The sequence below is a fragment of the Pistacia vera genome, unplaced genomic scaffold (genome assembly GCF_008641045.1).
Source record: "Pistacia vera cultivar Batoury unplaced genomic scaffold, PisVer_v2 Contig563, whole genome shotgun sequence".
Classification (NCBI taxonomy): Eukaryota; Viridiplantae; Streptophyta; class Magnoliopsida; order Sapindales; family Anacardiaceae; genus Pistacia; species Pistacia vera.
In genome coordinates, this window is record NW_022196405.1 from 1103392 (window position 1) to 1128568 (window position 25177).

A 25177-nucleotide genomic window follows, 5' to 3' on the forward strand; every position below is an offset into this window, starting at 1 on the left:
CAATTTATTCCAACTAACCAAACACATTTTCTTAAAGATTCTGAGTAATATTCAAGGTAATCTAACTTTTCTATAATCTAACATTCCCTGAACCAAACGCACCCTTAGGGGTGTACAAATTTTTAGGGTAGAACAAGAGCCGATGGATACTTGAGATGTCGGTTTCGGTTTTTAAATCTTAGGAACTGTCGGGTCCAATTCAAGTTTCTGTTTCGGTTCCAAGGGATTGGGCCGTATATCCGAATCTGTCCACCCCTAATGCATCATCATTAGGCAAATACTAATGACATCATAAAAAATTTATATATTTTCTTTTCTTATTAAAAAAAATTAAATAAGGTTATTAATTTTAAATTAAAATTATTAAATGGTAATGATTAAGTTACTATTCCAAGTTCCTTTGGTATAGCTGGTTTCCATTAAAATTTCTTTACTTATTTTTTTCCATTAATATGAGATTATTAAATTTTTAGAATTTGACCATAATTAATTGTTGAAAAGCGATGAAGAATATAATATAATCCCAAATTTCTTTCAAGTTTGGGTTAAGCCCTCTCTCTCTTCCAAAACTTTATCCTTTCATCAACTCTCTCTCTCTCTCTCGCTAACTCTCTACAGAAGCCATGGAAAGGCTTCTATATTCATCTTCCCCAACCCATCTCAAGTTCTCGCCTCTTAAGCCTCCACTGGCGCGTTTTGACCCACCGAAACTCGGTCTTTTCCCTCTTTCACTGCCCGATTCCAGGCGGTTCAGCTCAATTTCGTGCAAAAAAGAGAATCCATCTCAGTTCTGTTATTCTTCTTCGTCAAAGTTGAACAATTTGCAGTCTACCTCTTCTTCTCGAGAAGACTCACTGGGTGAGTCGATACCCAGTGCTCCTTCTGTCAAGCAGATCGCTGCAAGTGCTGTTGGACAGAAAAAGGTTTGTAATTTCTGCAAAAGAAACTGTTTTTTATTTGAATTATTTGTTATTTGAATCTGGGTTTGTTGAATTATGTGGCTTTGTGGTGAATTAGGAGTTTAGGGCAATTGGGCTGGTGAGTAATGGGCTGTTGCTTGGTACAATAACAGAGAAAAAGAAGATAAATTTTGAGCCTTTTAATTTTTTAAATATTTTTTTCGCATTTTTTGTTCCCAGTAATTTGGTGGAGCAAAAGAAAAGAAAGTCAATTAAATGGAAAGTTGTAGAAGTGGGCATCAATTAGTGTATACGATTTGGCAAATGAAGCAATAATCAGAATTAAACTTTGAACATTTGCAAATATTAACCCCTTCATTCAGGAATTTTTAATATAGCTTAAGACTTGAAATTATTTTGTGGCCATAGAATGGAATTTTGGTTAGGTAAAAGAGGCTGTTTGTTTCTTCAAATTAGTGATTTTATGTAGTACAGAATATATGTATTCGTTTAAATAATTTTTATTTAATAATATGTTCATTGTATTCCGCATGCCTTTTTTCAAATCCTTAGTGGTGTTTCCCTCTTTAAAACTCCTGTTTTTGTTCCAGATAAACAATTTACCAATGTAGTTTAATCAGAATTTTAATTTTTATTATACATGTCATACTGCGAAATCTGGCCTTAAATTCATTGTATTCATTGAGCTATTGTTTGAAAATCGTTGTAACATTCGCTGCTTATTGATTGTTGAATGAGGTCACTCAACTTCAATTTGTAGTCCTTGAAAGCATGCCTAGGTTCTTCTTGAACAAAAGAATTGTCCATGGATTTAGTTTTACTTGTCAAGAGTTGTTTTGTCGGAATTGAAGAATTAGGTTACCAGTATAATCTTTTATTGTTTTTTCTGCCACAGGAACGATTGCTAATGAGGCATTAATTGATTATTATCTTTCCTTATGTTTAAATGTTTTCTTATGTTAATTACATTTCCAATTATTTTTATCCTTCAGGAAGATGTTACTTTAGGAAGGTTAATTAGGCAACATTGCTTTTTCCTTTGGGATTACATTTCTAATTAAAGACTCTTGTCCTATAAATACCTTTTTGGTTCAATAATGTTTTTCTTTTCATTTTCTGTATGAATTTTATCTACTTCGCGGATTCAACATCAACCAATCAAGGACTCAATTCTTAAGGTTAGAACAAAATCTAGCGAAGCTACTCACTGTGGAACATTTTGATACATAGGCTATTAGGCTTTTAGGTGCTCTGACTTTCTATCAACCGGTCATGAGCTTCATGAGTCATAAGATCAGAATGACATCTAGCCCGGCTCCCCTGCATCACTTTCTGATGCATGGGCTGTTATGCTTTGAGGTGCACTGACTTGATATTCTGTTTCCATTTGTTACCTTTTGTACTTTACTGGCTAATAGGTAGAGGTAGAGAGTAAATTTGGTTGGAAGCTCTCATTGGTTTCTCGGTGTTCAAAGTTTAAGTTTGAGTTCTTTTGTGTCTTGAGGTTTTGTTATGGTAATATGTGCTAAATTGACTTATTTTAGAAGCATTTACCCTCACCTTTATCAATGTTGATGCTTATATATGTACTGGAATCTGTTAGTTGCGTTAGCCCTACACATACTGTTATCGTGGGTATCTAGTTTGAAGGACCTATCTGTAGTAGAACTGAGAAAGATTTGTGTTTTGGTGTTTTAAGTCTGCAGTAGTGGCTAATTGGTGCAGTTCCTTTCAAGTTCTTGATGTTGAATGTTTCGATTTTTATAAAAGAAACTTCTGAGTTGCTATATAAATGTTTATGTGAAATTAGTGAAGACTGACACTGGTGGAGTTTTACAGGCATACAACTTTGCAAAGAGCAGAACCAGAACTAGTGTATTGAAAATCTATGGCTGCGGTGCACATACCATTCTTGACATTATACATAGAAATTTCTTAATGTTAAATCATTGTTGTTGGCACTCCAGTGCAAATTTTTTATCCAAGAAATTGTAGTGTATTTACCTTGTTAATGGTCAGCTTGATTAGGAACAGAAGTGGTGGCTTGTGAACACCACTTCATGTTAGCTCATCCCTCTAATCTCGCATGGCTCTGCAGCATTTGCATATTTACTTTGAATCCTCAATAAGACGTTTATAAGTTATTCCTCAATAAGACATTTATAAGTTCCAATAGTTCAAAATCTCTTTAACTTAAAATTGTTGAATTAATCATTTTTAGCCGGACAAACATTACAGAATTACTCATAATCTGTATCTTTTTCAGGCAATTGCTGCTGGAACTTTTGCGGCACTCTCTGCTATCATTGTGTTCTTGATCCAGCCAGTTTTTGCACCAGCAGCTTTTGCAACATTTCAAACTGCTGCTAAGACCGGGGGTCCTGCGGCTGCTGCGGCCGGAGGCAGGCTGCTCCGGACTGAATTACTGAGTAGTGCTTGGACTGGTTTCTTTGCTGGCTGCTTACATACCCTTTCAGGGCCAGACCACCTTGCTGCTTTGGCTCCACTGTCAATTGGCCGTACTCGATTGGAAAGTGCTGCAGTTGGAGCCCTTTGGGGCTGTGGCCATGATGCTGGTCAAGTTATATTTGGGTTACTATTTCTGCTTCTGAAGGATCGGCTCCACATTGAAATCATCAGAAATTGGGGCACAAGAGTGGTAGGATTAACTCTACTTGCTATTGGTGCTATGGGTATTAGGGAAGCTTCGGAAATCCCCACTCCATGTGTTGCCCTTGAAAACGGTGAGTGTGATGTTAGTGTCTATGAATCTCTTGAAAACCCTGCTGTTGTAAAAAAGAAGATTGGTCTTGCTACATTTGCCACTGGAATTGTTCATGGTTTCCAACCAGATGCTCTGATGATCGTCTTGCCTGCGCTTGCTTTGCCTTCACGCTTGGCTGGTACTGCTTTTCTCATTATGTTCTTACTTGGGACAGTAGTTGCAATGGGAAGCTATACAGTATTTCTAGGTTCATGTAGTCAGGCACTAAAGGATAGGGTACCTAGAATCACTGAGAAACTCACATGGGCATCTTCCATTATAGCAATGGCTCTGGGAGTTGCCATTCTCATTAGCCAATTTTTTGGATTTAGCTTGTATTGATCCATCTGACCCAGTATCAAAATCTGCATTTTGGGAGTCTTCTTACTACTAGACAGATAATAGAAAGAATTATTCAATTTGTTCAACGCAAGAGTTCAACTACGCGAATATCTTATCTAAAGAGAGAAATATCATCCTTATTTTCCTGTTCTGATTTGAGTTGTAACCTTTAAATTATAAGGAAACCTCCTGCTCTTAAAAAATCTTAGAGAAATTCTTTTATGATAGAATTTGTGATTTCATTTGGTCCTGGATTCTCCCATGCAATGAAATTTACTTCTGGGATTCCCTTTGAAAAAGTTCGTGTGTGCTCCACGGGGAAGTTCAGAAAGGTGATATCTATGATCAAGTGTTGATAATCTTGGAACTATATTAAAGTCTTTATCTTACCTTGTATTCCAAATTTTGTCACCACATTGCTAGGTTTGTGGCCATTTTCACTGATAAACTACATTTGAAATGAAAGGGTTTCTACAGCGACAGAAATTTTCAGTTTAAAATTCAAGAAAATCAATGAATTAAAGACAGATAACTTTTAAAATGATTTACCAAATTGGCTATAAGCTAAACCATTGCTCAGTAAAAAGCTCCCCAACACTTTACGAATCCCTCAAATTGAACGGAAAACAGAGACTCGATGTCTCTGAATTTATAAATCATGGCTAATAACAACTGCTTAATTTTCAAATTCAAAGCAAACTTTGTATTACTCAAACACCTTCCTTGTGCAGGTAGTTAGTCCCAGATCGACATATATCTCTAACGTTTATATAAATCATGACTACAGAAAATAAAATTCTTGGAACACATGTTAAAAATAACATTTTCAGTATGATCATTATCATCATCATTGAGTCGACCATATGCAAATAGCAGGGAAAGTGATTCTTGGAATGCACACACCCAATGCGAACCAGAGAGGAAAACCAACAACTTTATAATCACCAAAGTATTCATAATTCTTTTCAGGCCAATATCAATCTGCCACTTTCGAAATATCTGATGGAACGCTGAAAAGTAGGCAATTGAGGATAACCACAATGAGAGTAATCTGAAATAAAGAAAGCTGATGAACTAGTGCTTGTGCTTTTTCTCAATGTCATAAAGCACACACACATCTGCTGCTGTCTTCATCTGAAACCGTGAAAACAATCCAACAGTTAACATCGTGAAGAAATACCCATTCTTGCTAAAAGAATATCGCAGTCATATGGTATCCTAAGAAATGATATGTCTACAAAAGAATGTGAACTTTCAATCCATTACAAAATGTCTCCCTGAACATTTGTTTAAACAACTCCCAATTTTAGTGGTGGAAAATAAAGTCATGCAAGGATTTAAATCCACTCTCTTCTTCTGGAGCCATCTTGGCTTATTCTCAAATAAAGCATTAGTTCAAACGCACAACTGTCATTCTCCTAACAGAATATGGATCACCAATCAAATAAGTGCAATATTTATTAATATACCTACCTTAGTTTACTAGATGCATTTTTCTACTGTCTTCAATCAATAACTAATACTAAGTAAAAGAAAATACAATTGAACTAAGTGAAGGTCAAGAGAGTGGGCATCTCAATGTATATATAGAATATTGCATTAAATATGCATAAAAGTATAAATTCTTAGGTTAATGTAAAATAAAGTATGTGCAGACCAATTGATCCCTCCAAGGATTGACAACTCTATCATGCCAATTTTACCGGGTATTTACCTGTAATGGTCAGCTTGATTAGGAACAGAAGTGGTGGCTTGTGAACACCATTCATGTTAGCTCATCCCTCTAATCTCGCATGGCTTGCAGCATTTCATTACTTTGAATCCCAATAAGACGTATAAGTATTCCTCAATAAGACATTATAAGTTCCAATAGTTCAAAATCTCTTTAACTTAAAATTGTTGAATTAATCATTTTTAGCCGGACAAACATTACAGATATATATAATCTGTATCTTTTCAGGCAATTGCTGCTGGAACTTTTGCGGCAACTTGCTATCATTGTGTTCTTGATCCAGCCAGTTTTCACGCAGCTTTTGCAACATTTCAAAACTGATTAAAATTTCTTTACTTATTTTTTTCCATTAATATGAGATTATTAAATTTTTAGAATTTGACCATAATTAATTGTTGAAAAGCGATGAAGAATATAATATAATCCCAAATTTCTTTCAAGTTTGGGTTAACCCCTCTCTCTCTTCCAAAACTTTATCCTTTCATCAACTCTCTCTCTCTCTCTCTCTCTCGCTAACTCTCCACAGAAGCCATGGAAAGGCTTCTATATTCATCTTCCCCAACCCATCTCAAGTTCTCGCCTCTTAAGCCTCCACTGGCGCGTTTTGACCCACCGAAACTCGGTCTTTTCCCTCTTTCACGGCCCGATTCCAGGCGGTTCAGCTCAATTTCGTGCAAAAAAGAGAATCCATCTCAGTTCTGTTATTCTTCTTCGTCAAAGTTGAACAATTTGCAGTCTACCTCTTCTTCTCGAGAAGACTCACTGGGTGAGTCGATACCCAGTGCTCCTTCTGTCAAGCAGATCGCTGCAAGTGCTGTTGGACAGAAAAAGGTTTGTAATTTCTGCAAAAGAAACTGTTTTTTATTTGAATTATTTGTTATTTGAATCTGGGTTTGTTGAATTATGTGGCTTTGTGGTGAATTAGGAGTTTAGGGCAATTGGGCTGGTGAGTAATGGGCTGTTGCTTGGTACAATAACAGAGAAAAAGAAGATAAATTTTGAGCCTTTTAATTTTTTAAATATTTTTTTCGCATTTTTTGTTCCCAGTAATTTGGTGGAGCAAAAGAAAAGAAAGTCAATTAAATGGAAAGTTGTAGAAGTGGGCATCAATTAGTGTATACGATTTGGCAAATGAAGCAATAATCAGAATTAAACTTTGAACATTTGCAAATATTAACCCCTTCATTCAGGAATTTTTAATATAGCTTAAGACTTGAAATTATTTTGTGGCCATAGAATGGAATTTTGGTTAGGTAAAAGAGGCTGTTTGTTTCTTCAAATTAGTGATTTTATGTAGTACAGAATATATGTATTCGTTTAAATAATTTTTATTTAATAATATGTTCATTGTATTCCGCATGCCTTTTTTCAAATCCTTAGTGGTGTTTCCCTCTTTAAAACTCCTGTTTTTGTTCCAGATAAACAATTTACCAATGTAGTTTAATCAGAATTTTAATTTTTATTATACATGTCATACTGCGAAATCTGGCCTTAAATTCATTGTATTCATTGAGCTATTGTTTGAAAATCGTTGTAACATTCGCTGCTTATTGATTGTTGAATGAGGTCACTCAACTTCAATTTGTAGTCCTTGAAAGCATGCCTAGGTTCTTCTTGAACAAAAGAATTGTCCATGGATTTAGTTTTACTTGTCAAGAGTTGTTTTGTCGGAATTGAAGAATTAGGTTACCAGTATAATCTTTTATTGTTTTTTCTGCCACAGGAACGATTGCTAATGAGGCATTAATTGATTATTATCTTTCCTTATGTTTAAATGTTTTCTTATGTTAATTACATTTCCAATTATTTTTATCCTTCAGGAAGATGTTACTTTAGGAAGGTTAATTAGGCAACATTGCTTTTTCCTTTGGGATTACATTTCTAATTAAAGACTCTTGTCCTATAAATACCTTTTTGGTTCAATAATGTTTTTCTTTTCATTTTCTGTATGAATTTTATCTACTTCGCGGATTCAACATCAACCAATCAAGGACTCAATTCTTAAGGTTAGAACAAAATCTAGCGAAGCTACTCACTGTGGAACATTTTGATACATAGGCTATTAGGCTTTTAGGTGCTCTGACTTTCTATCAACCGGTCATGAGCTTCATGAGTCATAAGATCAGAATGACATCTAGCCCGGCTCCCCTGCATCACTTTCTGATGCATGGGCTGTTATGCTTTGAGGTGCACTGACTTGATATTCTGTTTCCATTTGTTACCTTTTGTACTTTACTGGCTAATAGGTAGAGGTAGAGAGTAAATTTGGTTGGAAGCTCTCATTGGTTTCTCGGTGTTCAAAGTTTAAGTTTGAGTTCTTTTGTGTCTTGAGGTTTTGTTATGGTAATATGTGCTAAATTGACTTATTTTAGAAGCATTTACCCTCACCTTTATCAATGTTGATGCTTATATATGTACTGGAATCTGTTAGTTGCGTTAGCCCTACACATACTGTTATCGTGGGTATCTAGTTTGAAGGACCTATCTGTAGTAGAACTGAGAAAGATTTGTGTTTTGGTGTTTTAAGTCTGCAGTAGTGGCTAATTGGTGCAGTTCCTTTCAAGTTCTTGATGTTGAATGTTTCGATTTTTATAAAAGAAACTTCTGAGTTGCTATATAAATGTTTATGTGAAATTAGTGAAGACTGACACTGGTGGAGTTTTACAGGCATACAACTTTGCAAAGAGCAGAACCAGAACTAGTGTATTGAAAATCTATGGCTGCGGTGCACATACCATTCTTGACATTATACATAGAAATTTCTTAATGTTAAATCATTGTTGTTGGCACTCCAGTGCAAATTTTTTATCCAAGAAATTGTAGTGTATTTACCTTGTTAATGGTCAGCTTGATTAGGAACAGAAGTGGTGGCTTGTGAACACCACTTCATGTTAGCTCATCCCTCTAATCTCGCATGGCTCTGCAGCATTTGCATATTTACTTTGAATCCTCAATAAGACGTTTATAAGTTATTCCTCAATAAGACATTTATAAGTTCCAATAGTTCAAAATCTCTTTAACTTAAAATTGTTGAATTAATCATTTTTAGCCGGACAAACATTACAGAATTACTCATAATCTGTATCTTTTTCAGGCAATTGCTGCTGGAACTTTTGCGGCACTCTCTGCTATCATTGTGTTCTTGATCCAGCCAGTTTTTGCACCAGCAGCTTTTGCAACATTTCAAACTGCTGCTAAGACCGGGGGTCCTGCGGCTGCTGCGGCCGGAGGCAGGCTGCTCCGGACTGAATTACTGAGTAGTGCTTGGACTGGTTTCTTTGCTGGCTGCTTACATACCCTTTCAGGGCCAGACCACCTTGCTGCTTTGGCTCCACTGTCAATTGGCCGTACTCGATTGGAAAGTGCTGCAGTTGGAGCCCTTTGGGGCTGTGGCCATGATGCTGGTCAAGTTATATTTGGGTTACTATTTCTGCTTCTGAAGGATCGGCTCCACATTGAAATCATCAGAAATTGGGGCACAAGAGTGGTAGGATTAACTCTACTTGCTATTGGTGCTATGGGTATTAGGGAAGCTTCGGAAATCCCCACTCCATGTGTTGCCCTTGAAAACGGTGAGTGTGATGTTAGTGTCTATGAATCTCTTGAAAACCCTGCTGTTGTAAAAAAGAAGATTGGTCTTGCTACATTTGCCACTGGAATTGTTCATGGTTTCCAACCAGATGCTCTGATGATCGTCTTGCCTGCGCTTGCTTTGCCTTCACGCTTGGCTGGTACTGCTTTTCTCATTATGTTCTTACTTGGGACAGTAGTTGCAATGGGAAGCTATACAGTATTTCTAGGTTCATGTAGTCAGGCACTAAAGGATAGGGTACCTAGAATCACTGAGAAACTCACATGGGCATCTTCCATTATAGCAATGGCTCTGGGAGTTGCCATTCTCATTAGCCAATTTTTTGGATTTAGCTTGTATTGATCCATCTGACCCAGTATCAAAATCTGCATTTTGGGAGTCTTCTTACTACTAGACAGATAATAGAAAGAATTATTCAATTTGTTCAACGCAAGAGTTCAACTACGCGAATATCTTATCTAAAGAGAGAAATATCATCCTTATTTTCCTGTTCTGATTTGAGTTGTAACCTTTAAATTATAAGGAAACCTCCTGCTCTTAAAAAATCTTAGAGAAATTCTTTTATGATAGAATTTGTGATTTCATTTGGTCCTGGATTCTCCCATGCAATGAAATTTACTTCTGGGATTCCCTTTGAAAAAGTTCGTGTGTGCTCCACGGGGAAGTTCAGAAAGGTGATATCTATGATCAAGTGTTGATAATCTTGGAACTATATTAAAGTCTTTATCTTACCTTGTATTCCAAATTTTGTCACCACATTGCTAGGTTTGTGGCCATTTTCACTGATAAACTACATTTGAAATGAAAGGGTTTCTACAGCGACAGAAATTTTCAGTTTAAAATTCAAGAAAATCAATGAATTAAAGACAGATAACTTTTAAAATGATTTACCAAATTGGCTATAAGCTAAACCATTGCTCAGTAAAAAGCTCCCCAACACTTTACGAATCCCTCAAATTGAACGGAAAACAGAGACTCGATGTCTCTGAATTTATAAATCATGGCTAATAACAACTGCTTAATTTTCAAATTCAAAGCAAACTTTGTATTACTCAAACACCTTCCTTGTGCAGGTAGTTAGTCCCAGATCGACATATATCTCTAACGTTTATATAAATCATGACTACAGAAAATAAAATTCTTGGAACACATGTTAAAAATAACATTTTCAGTATGATCATTATCATCATCATTGAGTCGACCATATGCAAATAGCAGGGAAAGTGATTCTTGGAATGCACACACCCAATGCGAACCAGAGAGGAAAACCAACAACTTTATAATCACCAAAGTATTCATAATTCTTTTCAGGCCAATATCAATCTGCCACTTTCGAAATATCTGATGGAACGCTGAAAAGTAGGCAATTGAGGATAACCACAATGAGAGTAATCTGAAATAAAGAAAGCTGATGAACTAGTGCTTGTGCTTTTTCTCAATGTCATAAAGCACACACACATCTGCTGCTGTCTTCATCTGAAACCGTGAAAACAATCCAACAGTTAACATCGTGAAGAAATACCCATTCTTGCTAAAAGAATATCGCAGTCATATGGTATCCTAAGAAATGATATGTCTACAAAAGAATGTGAACTTTCAATCCATTACAAAATGTCTCCCTGAACATTTGTTTAAACAACTCCCAATTTTAGTGGTGGAAAATAAAGTCATGCAAGGATTTAAATCCACTCTCTTCTTCTGGAGCCATCTTGGCTTATTCTCAAATAAAGCATTAGTTCAAACGCACAACTGTCATTCTCCTAACAGAATATGGATCACCAATCAAATAAGTGCAATATTTATTAATATACCTACCTTAGTTTACTAGATGCATTTTTCTACTGTCTTCAATCAATAACTAATACTAAGAAAAAGAAAATACAATTGAACTAAGTGAAGGTCAAGAGAGTGGGCATCTCAATGTATATATAGAATATTGCATTAAATATGCATAAAAGTATAAATTCTTAGGTTAATGTAAAATAAAGTATGTGCAGACCAATTGATCCCTCCAAGGATTGACAACTCTATCATGCCAATTTTACCATATGGAAATCAAATTTCTTTGCCAAAATCAATAAATTATTCATTTTGAAGCCTTTGACTAGACATGAGGTCTAATCAGAATTAGGAAGTCCAAATGCTACCTGTATAACATTGACCAGTTGCTTGACTGCCCATCCAAATAAACTCAAAGCAACCAAGACAGAAAGTGGTGAAACCCGTTGCAGAGTACCCAATAAAACCTGAAAGAAAAAACAAATAAGAAATCAAGATATGAATAAACGCACCATAGATGTTGGACAAGCTTGCAAAAAATAACCGCTTACATCCACTAAACTTTCACTCTGACTCTTGGCAATAAGAAATAGGATTATGTAAAGAACCTGCAAGGATGTAAAAATCAAGAGACAAATACCAGTAACATTTATAAGAAAAAGGAAAATGACAAATGAAATCTACAATTACCTCACAAGACACACAACAGTAAGCCATAAACATCCGGTTCCCATAGTAAGCCTTGAAAAGCCAATTTGTGCTGTCTTTTACATCCTTATGACTAGTTTTGCCTGTCAAAAATGTACTGCAACAAATATCCAGCACAGTAGGTATATTTCCGAACAAAAGAAACAAATTTAAAGCAACAAATATCCAAATTCATTCAGCAATTACACAATATTATATTAAGTACAAGAAAAGTTACCTATACATCTGCAGCCAATGGCTTGAAATATCTAGTGCAAGCAGTGACAAAAAAACAAAGCCAGGCCTGCACGAAGATCCTATCAAATAGCTCAGTTATATGTATATTTCAAAATAATAAACTTCGCAGAATTAAGTACAAAGAGCTCTTGCCTGTATACTTGGGAGAGTACTACCAGCAGACAAGCTGTGCTAATCCTGAAATACAAAACATTATTAATAAATGTAGGCACAAAAGCACAGCCAAGTAATTCAAAATTTTACGCATTACTATGACCAAAAAGAAGTGATAAATATTGAAATGGTACATACCTATCTGTTACCATGTCCAATACAGCTCCAAAAGTTGAAACTGAACAGAAAGAGAAGAAGCTAATTAAAAGTTTCATCTTATGTGTACTAGCTACCAAATTCTGCTCTTAAAATAGAAACACACATTATATAACAAAACCTTAAGAATAATGCACGCACCCTGAAACATCAATTTAAATACAGACTAGGAATAGAATTTCATGAACACATAAACTTAAGGTTCCATTACAGTAGAAGGCTTCAATCTAGTAACATGGCTCTTAAACAACAATGTCTGTCATTAACAATTAATAATATACCAAATTTTCTAAGCTAGAAAGCGTTGAAGTTCCCATCTTATTCAATTCTATTGATGATAACCACGAAACATACTATGTAATTCAGACACAAGACACTTGATCAAAATAGCAAGCCAAAAAAACACAACAGCACACATTATTAAAATATATGGTAGGCAGCACACTGGATTGATTAAGAAGCCAAACAAAGACTTAATTCAACTGGGCAACAACACATTAATTTGAAGAAAGACTATAATTCCGGATTAACGTACACCATCAACATGAAATAAATTCATTCTCATTTTCATTGTTTGAAATAGCATTAAAGAATTCTACACACAAAACGTGCATACACCCACAACCAAATGCATAAATTCAACATGAAATTAAATACTGATTTTCACACCTAAAATTAAACTAACCTTGATTGAATTTTCGAGCACACCAACCATCTACAGCGTCACAAACAAAGCTGCAACAATATTGTAAACATGATTACACTCTAACACTACAAATAATAAATTTAAAAATTAAAAACAAAACACACCCGTCACCTGATAAAGTAAAGAATGGAGAAAACCCATTTGTCGGAGAAACATATTGCAAACGCAACGGAATTCATGAGAACTCGAACATACCCTGAAAAATTTCCAAACAAACCCATGAACAATTCATCAAAACATTTCAAAACCACCAAATAAGAATAACCGCTAAACTCATAATACCTACCAATTATATTGGGAATGTAAAGATAAACAGACAATTTCCCCTCTTTCGGTCTGGGTTTGGGTCTCGGTTTTGACGTGTTAGCCATGGAAAAGCTTTAACTATTACGCTAATTACAACACTCCTGAACAACACAAAACAACTGAAACGAAGTTTTTAGTTAAATCAGATGGGACCCAGAAACAGTGGAGCCAAGAGCTGAAGTGGCACGATCTGAAACACAAATGGAGATGAAATTAAAACCTGGAAGAGATTAACTGGAGAATTGAGCGTAGAAAAGAGTATTTGGATCACGAACACGTGAAGGCGCGGGCTCTGGTTTCTTCTATACACTTCTCTTTAGTTTTGATTCGTTTCTTCGAATTTCTTCTTGTTCGGCCTTCACGCTACGCACCGGAAATTATAGTTTAATCAAAGTTTAATTACTATTTTAGTTAAGTTAATTGTAATTAATTCGGCTCTCAGAGAATCTGCTGTGAGTGATCAACCGTGATAAACTATATAAGTCTATATCATGGGATAATTTAGTCATTTTCTATCACCTAGCTTTACATTCTGTAGCAAATTTGAAAGGGTTCTTCACTTTAGGAAAATTACATGAATCACCTCACAGTTACAAAAATCATCGGAAATCACCCTCAATACTCCCTTTCCGTTTAGGGATAAATACCCCGGGCCGGGCAGGGATGGACCTAGCAAATTGATGAGTTGGGGCAACTCCAAATAAACCTAAAAATATGAGTGAGAATATCATTATGGGTTAATTAATTTTTTTTTTTTTTCCTTTAGTTTATTGATATGCATCTTTCATATAGTTTATGAGTTTTAAGAATTTTGTTATAGCTTCATAACCATTTTTTTATTCATTAATCGATTAGGTAAAATGTCACTAAAATAAAGATCACATTATGTTCCATGGGGGCTAGGATGTTGCCCCCACTAGACACAATGTGGGTCCGTTCATGGCCCGAAGTCGAGCTTGCTCAAGTTAGGACCGAGGTGCAATTAAGAAATCTAACCCTAGGGCCATAAAAAAGCCCGAGTTTTTAATACCAGGGCTTGGTCTATCCAAGCCTAAAGCTCGGGTTTAGTTGAAATATTAAGGGTCTTTTTGAAATTTTATTTGGTATATGGTGGATGGAAAACTTTTTTCAGGGCTATAGGAACTTTAATTGGGGGTCCAAAGTAACTTTAGGGGGTTCTTTGTAATTTTCAACATTTCATATAATATTACGGGCCTAATCTGGGCATGGGTCAGGGCCTGATTTCGTAGGCCCAAGCCCTAGAATAAATATGTTTAGCGGTTCTTTGTAATTTTCTTTAATTCCATGTAATATTACGGGCCTAGCCTGGGTATGGGTCAGGGCCTGATTTCATAGGCCCAAGCCCTGGAATAAATATGTTTGGGCCGAGCTAGGGGTTTTATGACGTCCCTACTCCCTAAATTCAATTAATAACACCAAAAATTGGAGTTAATTTACGCCTATACTTGTTTCTATCGCATGCCCTAACCTCTTAACATTTTGTCATTCCTGTTTTCTTAACTTAATGGCTATTTATATGTTACAAAGGAGAGAATCTTACCCGACCGATAGTTTTAGAGTCTCGAATGATTAGTTGAGATGCGCGCAAATTGGTCCGAACACCTCGCTCATAAAAAATTTAAAAAAAAAAAAGGGGGAAATTATAGTTTTTGTTTCATCAAAGTTAAAAATAAATTAAAAGTACTGATCAAGGAAATAACATGGAAATCACATAAATTTTCTGTCAAAACCAATAATTCAAAACCTTTGATTTCTTGATAGACTTGTTGAAAAAAACATCACTTCTCTAGAGTCGTTGAGAAGGATATATCTAATTCTTGACCTTATCAAACCCCATGCTGATTACTGATATCTAATTAATAATATACAGAGACTTCTCAAAACCAAGAAGCAAGTCAAAACAAGGCGAAGTCGCTTTATAGAAAAAGCCAATAAGTGATTCCCATTATTCAAAGAAAAACTTATGGCATGGTCCAGAAATTATGCAGTCAAAGTTGCACGGGAAGAAGCAGAAGCTAAAAAAGAAAGAAAGAAATAAAAGAAGCAGTGAAAAAAAGCAGTTTTGTTTACTCATACTATTCATTCATTCAAGAATTTGATTTTTTTTTTCTTTCATGCTTTCGCTTTTATTGAATGAATTGATTGAAGGCATTTGAATAGAAAAGAAAAGCAGCAGTTGGTAGAAAAATTTAAAGAAAAAGCATGGGAAACCTCCACTATCACCTTCTCCAAAAGCACTTTCACATGACTTGCGTGTGCTTCTCTCTGCAATGGAGAATGTGAAATCACCTGACATATTGCATGGGTCACATTAACCAACCCTATTTCTATTTCTATTTCTATTTCATGGAAGAGAGATAATAATAGAGTTGGTGACCCAAAACCCTATAACACATGAAAACATATTTTTAAAAAGTGTTTTCAGTTTCTTACTTGCTATTATTTTTATATTTCTTCTTCTTAATTCAAGTCAGAATCGTAATGCATGGCGCAAAATTTGCTGCCAAAAGAAGTATCGCATTTCACAAGCAAAATAGGACTAGTCCTTCCATTATTTTGTCCATTGTCATGTACTGTATATATCAAAGAGAATCTTCATTCATTTACTTCAATAAATAAAAACCACATTTTGAGAAAGTGAGATGATCAGTTATATCCATTCAAATCGAATAAAAAAAATGGTTGTTTTAAGGTGCATGAATGAAAGGGACGAATGGAAAGCTATGGCTGATTATGTGGATCGATATTGTGTTTGTATAATACATTTAATCTTTACCATAATATTAAATTATGTTATACAGATACATGATGTTGATTTTTGATTTAATCTTCAGATGCTTCCACCTGTTTCCACGTGTAACAGTGTGGTGCAATATTCGCAGATATTAAATCTTAATTTAATAGGGGCCGTTCATGGCTGCTGCTGATGTTGCTCAAACGAAGACAATAAAAAGACCATACCTTCCCACCATCTTTAATTAATAATGGAGATGAATCACAATCACACTTGGTCCAGTGAGTTAAGCTACCTGTATGAATGGACGAAACAGACTTGACTTTTCTCTACTTCTGAGAAAAATCTGAGTGAATTAACATGCATGGTGGCCCATTTCATGCATAGAAATTATAATACAAGTTATATAGTCATAGATGGGTGCTTTCTTCAGATGGGCAGAGAAAAGAGGAGGATTGGTGAGTTTATTAATTGGAACAATGGCTGGCCATTCCATTTAAGTCACGGAATGTGGCAAATGAAATAATGAAAAGTCTTTAGTGGTGGTGGGTCAATGAAATTGAAGTTGAGAAGACAAGAGGATAATGTAGCTTTAATTTAATTAATTAATGGCAGAGGCAGTCGTCTTGATGAGCTCACAATAACTCTCCAGAACTCACCGTCTCGTCTCTTTCAAACTATACAGACTGCACGTTGCACATAAAACAACTTAATGGCAAATACTTTGATGCTTCCTTTGAAAAGATGGCAGTGGCATGCATGGCAAATCTAGATATAAGATTAATTGATGATTAAGGAAGCTGTTAATTAAATAGTATGTTGAATAATTGTCGGCAGGTGAATTGTTTTTTTCACAAGGAATTAGGTTTAAGAGAGAAGTAATTAGTGTGAATACACGATAGAGACTGATTTATTAGTGAGATTAATCAGTAGAAGAAGATCTCATCTCGGTAAGTATGAAAATATGTTAAATTAATTGTGTGGGGTAAACTTTATATTAAACCGACACTCATGCTTCTTTGACTCTATGTATCCATTAATGGGAGACCTTAATTCTCTGCTCACATTTGTAAAAATTTTACCCCCATGTTACTACAACAGTGACTACTGAAAGATCCCTTTTCGTTATTTGAAAGAGTTTTCATTATTGATGATGGCTTGAAGAACTTGGAAAAAAAAAAACTCTGGTGGGTGGTGGGCACAAGTCATAATTGAAAGTGAGGCCCATGAATTGAATCCAATAGAAATCAATTTGGCAGTAGAAAAGAAAAGCATAAATAAAAACAAAAGGGAAGCAGTTGGGAAGATGCAGGGAAAGAGTGAAGAAGTTTTGCATTTGCACCAGATTCGAGAGTCTAGGTTTTGGATTTTTTTGCACCACCACATATACGTACACAAATCTTCACATCTTTTAAGTAAACAATAATAATACTGTACCTAGTCAAGAGGATCAAGTATTGGTTTTGGTTTTGGTTTTGGTGGTGGTGGTGTTGTTTTTTCACCAGTTTCACATGGCTTGCACCATTGGGTTGCTGCAGGAGTGAAAGATGGTTCATGGGGTCATAGTTGGTGGGCAGCACATGGGGCCACACCCCACTACCATCTGTAAACCTTCGTGCTTACAAAATTTTGCCATGTTTCTTCCTCTCACCTTCCCAAATAAAGACATTAAGAACAAGATATATATGAATCATATGCATGCGAAACCAAAAGCCAAATTCCATGTTTTCAACAAACGACGGTGACGGGGAGATTTGTAAACAATTAATTGATTGGATTGAAAAGAAAAGAAAAGACATGGGGAAGTGTAACGCAAAAGAGATTGTTTTTATGCGTTTTGGTTTTTCTCCATTCCCTGGAAGACTTTCTTTAATAACTTTAAAATTTGTGTAGGTGATGAGTGTGGTGTGGACCTTTAGGGTTCTTTTATAAGAATCTTTGCTGACATGAACAAATTTCCGTGATTTAGGATCCATCCATTGCAACCGTCCAAGGTGGGGCGTGTTTATGGACCTCTTTTTTTCACATCCATGTGCCTCTTCAAAACCACATTTCTTCTTTCTAGATAACCCTTCATTTTCCAACTTCAACTTCTTTTTAATAATAAATTAATTCTCATCGATTAAGATAAAACAAAATTATAGATTGATGATCAACACATACATCTCTCCATTATTTATACCATTTTAGAGCTTTTGGGTATAATCTAATCTCTTTTACATTGCATGTATGACCATGATGATGTGACATATCAAACAAGGATTTATAGATAAGATTTTACAACTTCTCAATTCAATATTCTAGAGAGGGAAAGTAGAAGATAATAAAGAAAGATATATGCATGAAATATCTAACACGGTTTAGAAGATTTCAGAATTCGTGGGTACTTCCTTTTGTCTTCTGATTGTTGGTTTGACAAAAAAATTTCAAGTGGGGTTAACATATTATAGAGTGTTGAATGAGCTATTTCTTCCATTTACTTAATCTCTTGATAGCTAGGTTTTCTATCATCAAAGTCTTCAAGACTTTATACAGAAGAAATCACGATATTAGACCATTTTTTTCTGCCAAGTTTTTATTATAACAACCAACGATTTGTCAAGACCTAATTAAGATGTCAGCCACAATATGAAAGTGATTGACATAAAACTACTTCTGGGTGGTCCAATGTTTCGATAGAGACTCATGGGTGTATTACTCAAGAGGTCTTGAATTCAAATCTCTTCTCGGTTGCTAATAAAGGTAGCCACTAGAACTCTTATCTAGCGGTTAGCGATGTTCAAAAGAATGTAAAAATCGAATCAAACCGGTTATCTAGAAAACCAATTCAATTTCGGTTCAAGGAAATACATAAATTGGAAATTCGGTTCAGTTACTGATTTAAAAAAATTTTAAAACCAGTTAATCGTAAACTGGTTTATAAAACTGGTTTTCACTTTAATATTAAAAAAACCCTATATCCTCAAATTATTTTCTCTTTACTCTTCACCCTTTATGCATTTCTCCTCTTTTTTATCACACAAACACACATATTTCTTCTCAGCCCTCACCGATTTTCACTTTTCTTTTCCCTCTCAAAATAAAAAATAAGTTAAATTAGAGAGAAATCAAAATAAAAAATAAGTTAAAGAGAAAACTGGTTAACTAGTTTTTACTAATTGGTTTTCTCCTTAACTGGTTCGATTTCAGTTTAGGAATTTTCCTGAACCGAAAAACCGATTCGGCTTAGAGAATCAGTTAACCGGTTAAGAACACCCCTAATCCCTATCGGCAGTAGTTCTAAGGTTCCAATAGATTAGTTGAGATGTGCGTAAGCTAGCTCGGATACCCTCGGTCATTAAAAAAAAAAAAAAAAGGTGATTGACAGAATTGAGATTGAAACTTGAATCTGCTGAAAGTAATATTAATCGATAAATAAAACGAGTTTGTGCATGACATTCACTGTTGGCTTTTTGTAGTGGAGATATTAGACTTGTCTAAAGTATATAGAATTATTATTGTACGTGTTAAGAACGATTTCCATGATAGAAATCTTAGAAAAATGGTATGAACACATGCATGCCTTTGTTGAACAAGTAGGTCATTAAGAATAATTGATTCGATGGATCGAGTAAGCGTCATTATCCTTTTCTATATTATAAAACCTAATCACATGATTACTACTTAAAATGGTTTTAATTAGTTTACATAAAATCCTATACAAACCGGACGTCCATGTTGGAGGCGATTTTTGTATTGCTTAATGACCTTATCTTAATGGATCAAACCAAAAAAATAACAAAGGTTTAAAATATTAATCAATATCTTAATTACTAAATTAATCAATATCTACTCTACAAAGACTTTGAAACCGGCCAGCACAGCAATGACAAGATCCATCAAATAAAATGGAGTTGATGACTTTTTTCCACCCAAATAATGGTTTGATGACATTTTCCCACCTACGAACTTTTAAAATACTATTTTACTACCTAAATTTATGTTCCAGCGGTGAACAGAGAGTAAATTAGGTTCAAACTATTAGAGCTTTTGAATAGAGGAGGTCGATGAGTCTTTTGGTAATTGGGATTGATCAAAATTTGACTTAAAAAGAGTAATTACTCAAACTCTAATCGCTCGATTGCTAGCGATTGGCGATGTCGGCAGGAGTAGAGTTTCAGGGATTTTAGTGAGTGATTATCAGGGAAGAGAATTGTGGTAGTATAGGATTGTAACGATGTCGAAATGAAAAATGAATACAAATTTAGGTAGGTTAGTGTCACGAACCAATTATTTGTATAGGAAAAAAGTTGTTTACTCTAATAAAATGGGTTTAATTAATAAATTATTATTCCAACAATTAGCATCCATTCCGATCTTTGCTTTCAAAGCATGCGAATGCAATAATACTAATAATAAAGCCTTTACATTTATATTTAATTTATGATTCTTATTCCCTTTGTGGGCATATCATATGAGATGAGAATGAATTCTATTAACTTTTAAGTAAAAAAGTGAAAAGTGGGTTTTAATTATACACGAAAAAAGGAAAAAAAAAGCTTCATACTAAAAAAGAAAAAACCTTTGTTGTCGAACAAGATCAGCATATGATCCTCTACAATGTTTGTAGATGCTTCTAAAATTCAATTAATTATATATTTTGATATTTTCAACAAAATATAATCTAGAATTTAAGATTACCTTTTTATTTTTCAAAGATACTCTAATTAATAATTTTCTTCCTTAATAAGAACATTTCCTAATAAAAATTAATGTCTCATGTGATAAGGACAAAAAAAGAGTAAATTTTTACAAGGTCAAACTTGCCAGCTCCCTCCCATTCCCAAATATCTTTTATAAACAAAGCATTAACTACTTAAGATCTCCATACTTAGCAGTCCTTAAATCAGGATCCTGAACCTGTTTTTTTACCCTAAATTAATTGAACTATTATTATGCTATTCTTCAGGCTTTTTCAAATGACCAATCTGACAATTTTCTGATTTTAATTATTTATATTTTCTCTAAAAAATAACAGCTGACTGGTTCAGATAGATGGGTGGATGGATTCATGGATAGACAGAGTGATTCAGAGTCTTACCCAAAACCCAGTTGGAATTGAAGCAGTGTTGTTTCGAAAAACGAAAAAGAAAAACAAATAAAACAAAACAAAACAAACGCCTCTGATCTCTCTCTGACCCGATAGTTTAGTCATAAAATCTGCATGTGTACGTTGTTGCTTTGCTTACTGCTTCCTTCCCCATACAAAATACTCTTTAATTCTTATACGTTAAGAGAAAAAAGTGGACACCCTTATTAACTAAAGCTCTTCTTTCCCCATTAAAAGAGAGAGAGAAAAACAACCACCAATCTCTCTTATATATTTTATAAAATATCGAAATCAAATTTCATTATTCAATTCAACCTCTTCCCCACCACCTCTCTTATAAATATATTCACTCTCCACCCCCACCACCTCTTCTTGTTTTTTATATGTTCTTCCTCTAAATCATTCATTCTCCAGAGAGAGAAGAGAACCCATTTCGGAGTTTTCTTGTTTGTGTTGGTTAAGGTTTAAGACAGAAGAAAGGCTTGGTTTTGGTTGAATGGCTATACAAGCGCAGTTATATTCAGAGAATAATAATGTTGGGTTTGGTTTTGGCTTTGCATTGTGCGGTTCATCACAAGATTGGATGATGGAGAATGGTAATGGTAATGGCTGTTGTGGTGTTGGTAACGGTGGGTTTAATCAGTTTTGTTTCGAAACACAACAAAAGCAACTGCAACAACAACACTTTTATCAGTTACAAAATCAGCAGCATCAGAGAAATAATCTTACTACTTCTCAAAGTTTGTGTTTTGACATCAATTCTGCAAATTTCTTGAAGAATAGTAGTAACTCCAACACCAACACTTACCATCATCATCAATCAATGCCATTTTCTCAAACTATGGCTCTTCAGGTTGAGAAGCAAAGACAAGAGATTGATCACTATATCAGATCACAGGTAGGCATTAATTTTTACATTCATTCTGTGTTAAAGTTCTTGTTTTTGTTTATTTGTGATCGATTTTCTTTTCTTTTTTTTTTTTTTTTTTTTTTTTTGGTTTTTGTTTGAACAGAATGAAAGATTGAGAATGGTGTTACAAGAGCAAAGAAAGCAACAACTCGGGATGCTGCTGAAGAAACTAGAGGTAAAGGCTTCAACTTTATTGAGACAAAAAGATGAAGAGATAGCAAAAGCAACAAACAGAGCAATGGAGCTGGAGATTTTGTTGAAGAAATTAGAGACAGAGAGCCAAGCGTGGCAAAGAATAGCTCAAGAGAACGAATCAATGGTTTATTCACTCAACAACACGATTGAACAGCTCAGAGAAAAGGGTTCTTGTTGCTTTAACAATGGAGTCGAAGATGCAGAGTCTTGCTGTGATTTACCGGAACGAGAAGAAGAAGAAGAAGCAGAGCGAAACAGAGCTGGAAATTGCATTGATTGTGGTGAAAATAAAGACGAAAGAACAAAAAATATGATGATGATGGTGAACGTTTGCAAAGGCTGTAATTCTGGGGATTCGTGCGTTTTGTTCCTTCCTTGTAGGCACCTTTGTTCATGCAAAAATTGCGAGGCGTTTCTTGAATCTTGCCCCGTTTGTTTAACGCCAAAGAAGGCTAGTATAGAGGCCTTAATTTTCTAGGAAAATATTTTCCAGGAAAATGAGTTTGATCATTTTCAGTAAAAAAGATCTTGTTAGACTTTTTGGTTTTTTTATATTTCATTTGTTATTACTGAAAACATGAAAGAAAATTGAACAGAATAGACTAATCCCTACTGTGAATGTACATTTTTTTCTTTTCTTTTGTTTTAAAAATTATATTCTTCCTTTATTGGTGTCTCCATTTATGTTGATTTGATCTTAGATTTGAGATTTGATTAAACGTTTCAGATTTTTCCCCAATAACTTTGGCTTTTTTGGTGTTGGAGGAAGCAAGCAATTCCAACAGTGACAGGAGGGATTGAAAGGAAAGCAATGCCAGAATCAACATGTTTTATGACTCTGTTTCCTAGTCTGGACTCTAGCAGCTCAATAAAGAGATTTTATTAATTAATGGGATTATTTTGTTCTTTAAATTCTGAATTAATTTTTTCCGATTCTGCAAATTTCAGAAGGAAGTTACATCAGTTTGGCAACAGATACCCACCATAATTGTTTGCATTAAAATACTAAATTTGCCTCCTTCCCTTCCTGCAACTCTCTTTTATTTTCCCAAATTCCAATACCTTCCTCAACTGTACATTCATTGTTTTACCCAGTGGGTAATTCACGGAACTTACTTTGAGTAAAGTCAGATGTACTACATTATTTTGATCGAGCACTCAAGTTTTTACATTTACTCCCTCCTCTGCATATATTAATGGTAATTATTCCATTCATTTAATCTCTTTGTATATTTGGTCTACATTATTAAGGCAATTTATTATTAGAGATGTATATGGTTGAATTTGTTGGGTTCGGATTTTTTTTTTAGGTTTGCTAATGATCCCTTCAAAAAATAATTAAATAACAAAAATCCATTTGTAATTATAGTAATTACTAAAATTAATCTCAATAGTTAGTTTGACCGTCAAGAAAGTTTACTTTCTTTATTGAGTTCTTGGGTTCGAATCTTAGGACCATCTACTACATTATGAATTTATATAGCCCTTTGTGCTTGTAAAGTGTTTAATGAACCTCAGAAATTAGTTTAATTGAAGTATGTACAAGCAATCTCGGATAGTCCGATTATCCAAAAAAAGTAACCAAATTTTTGTTGATTTTTTGTGTTAAAATAAACGATAAAAATGTAATTAGGTATTCGTTAATTCATGATAGCACACTAACGTCAAGGGGATTTTTTTTTTTTTTTTTGTTGGGTTAGTAATAATCTCTTAAAATAATAATTAAATAGAAAAATTACCTTTGTAGTTATAATAATAACAAAAATTCTCTTAGCAAATTAATTGGGTAAATATTAGTTATTTCATAATAGCACACTAATGATAAGGGGATTTATGTTGCTTCTGACATGTTAGGGGGAGCTTGCACTTGATTAAACCTTGGGGGTTAAGCAATTTTTTTCTATTTTAATTTGGAAATAGAAAAAAATTAAAATTGGTGGACTGTGGGTCCAGATTTTTTCACCGGTCTGATTCCAGTGCCCGTACAGTTGGCATTCTGCATTTATCGTGAATAAAGGGGACCCACGGTTCGAGTAGGATAAAAAATAGTGCAGTGATTTTTAAATTGATGGTAGTCACTGTTACTGTATCTTTTTTACTATGGAGAGCACGGGATTCTTGGGAAGTTGATGATGACATGGACATTTGTTACTGTTGATGGCTTTCTGCAACGTCATTGACCAAAACTTCGGGTTTTAATGGGTGTGGTTAAAGGTTCTTGTCATACGACAAGACGTACGTTTAGTGACTGTTTGGCTTAACTTGATCCGATTGAGAAGACCGATGATGACATGCTTATGCTCTATTGAGCCTGGGTAACAGGTGTATAAGAGAAGAGTCTAGCCGAGCCGAGCCGAGTCGAGTATCTAGACACTCGAGGTTGGTTCATGACGAGTAATATCAAGTTCGAGTTTGACTTTGAGTGTGAATATTTAGGATCGAGCTTGAGCTCGCGAGTATAGATGGGTATTTGAGTTTGTATTTGTTCGAGTTTCGAGTTTATTGTGAAAAGGGGCTGTTTGTTATTTTAAAAACTTGAAAATAAAAAAAATTATAAAACTTACAATTTAGCCCTCTGAGCGTGATGAGGCTTGCGAGTCTATCGAGTCAAGCTTTGCCCTAATTGAACTCAACTCAACCCCTTAAACGAGTCACTCGAGCTCAAGCTTGACTCGATTGACTTCAAGTCGAGTAGCTCGCGAACTGCTCGACTCACTTCTCAACCCTACTTGGGATAAGCTTTATTTATGGTTTTGTATTTTGATTACAATAATTCCTTTATAATCCAAAAATAATATTAAGATTAAGATCAAATAGAACACTTATTTGATAA

General features: G+C 34.8%; 4 protein-coding genes across 7 annotated transcripts; 3 read left to right on the forward strand and 1 right to left on the reverse strand.

The window, feature by feature from the left end:
* The first annotated feature begins 569 nt into the window (after positions 1–569).
* On the forward strand, positions 570–4248 carry LOC116108390. Of its 2 annotated transcripts, XM_031394644.1 has the most exons (3): positions 570–923; positions 2084–2098; positions 3187–4248. In XM_031394644.1, exons 1-3 carry the CDS (start codon positions 624–626, stop codon positions 4024–4026), a joined length of 1155 nt encoding a protein of 384 aa, XP_031250504.1. In that variant the 5' UTR covers positions 570–623; the 3' UTR covers positions 4027–4248. The 2 variants fall into 2 exon arrangements, with proteins under 2 accessions (XP_031250504.1, XP_031250505.1); XM_031394645.1 differs by lacking the exon at positions 2084–2098 and having other exon boundaries at positions 574–923.
* A 1956-nt stretch (positions 4249–6204) lies between these two features.
* Positions 6205–9914, forward strand: LOC116108384. Of its 2 annotated transcripts, XM_031394633.1 has the most exons (3): positions 6205–6589; positions 7750–7764; positions 8853–9914. In XM_031394633.1, the coding sequence occupies exons 1-3, from the start codon at positions 6290–6292 to the stop codon at positions 9690–9692; spliced, it is 1155 nt and encodes a 384-aa protein (XP_031250493.1). In that variant the 5' UTR covers positions 6205–6289; the 3' UTR covers positions 9693–9914. The 2 variants fall into 2 exon arrangements, with proteins under 2 accessions (XP_031250493.1, XP_031250494.1); XM_031394634.1 differs by lacking the exon at positions 7750–7764.
* Positions 9915–10355: 441 nt separating this feature from the next.
* Positions 10356–13816, reverse strand: LOC116108373 (probable CDP-diacylglycerol--inositol 3-phosphatidyltransferase 2). 2 transcript variants are annotated; one of them, XM_031394619.1, is made up of 11 exons: positions 13616–13810; positions 13376–13514; positions 13201–13285; positions 13069–13118; positions 12366–12405; positions 12207–12251; positions 12055–12120; positions 11820–11934; positions 11681–11737; positions 11498–11596; positions 10356–10826 (listed from the first exon to the last, which is right to left on the reverse strand). In XM_031394619.1, the coding sequence occupies exons 2-11, from the start codon at positions 13458–13460 to the stop codon at positions 10767–10769; spliced, it is 702 nt and encodes a 233-aa protein (XP_031250479.1). In that variant the 5' UTR covers positions 13461–13514; positions 13616–13810; the 3' UTR covers positions 10356–10766. The 2 variants fall into 2 exon arrangements, with proteins under 2 accessions (XP_031250479.1, XP_031250480.1); XM_031394620.1 differs by having other exon boundaries at positions 10767–10826; positions 13376–13585; positions 13671–13816.
* A 7725-nt stretch (positions 13817–21541) lies between these two features.
* On the forward strand, positions 21542–23459 carry LOC116108389 (probable BOI-related E3 ubiquitin-protein ligase 3). Its single transcript, XM_031394642.1, has 2 exons — positions 21542–22137; positions 22253–23459. Exons 1-2 carry the CDS (start codon positions 21736–21738, stop codon positions 22820–22822), a joined length of 972 nt encoding a protein of 323 aa, XP_031250502.1. The 5' UTR covers positions 21542–21735; the 3' UTR covers positions 22823–23459.
* Positions 23460–25177: the final 1718 nt, after the last annotated feature.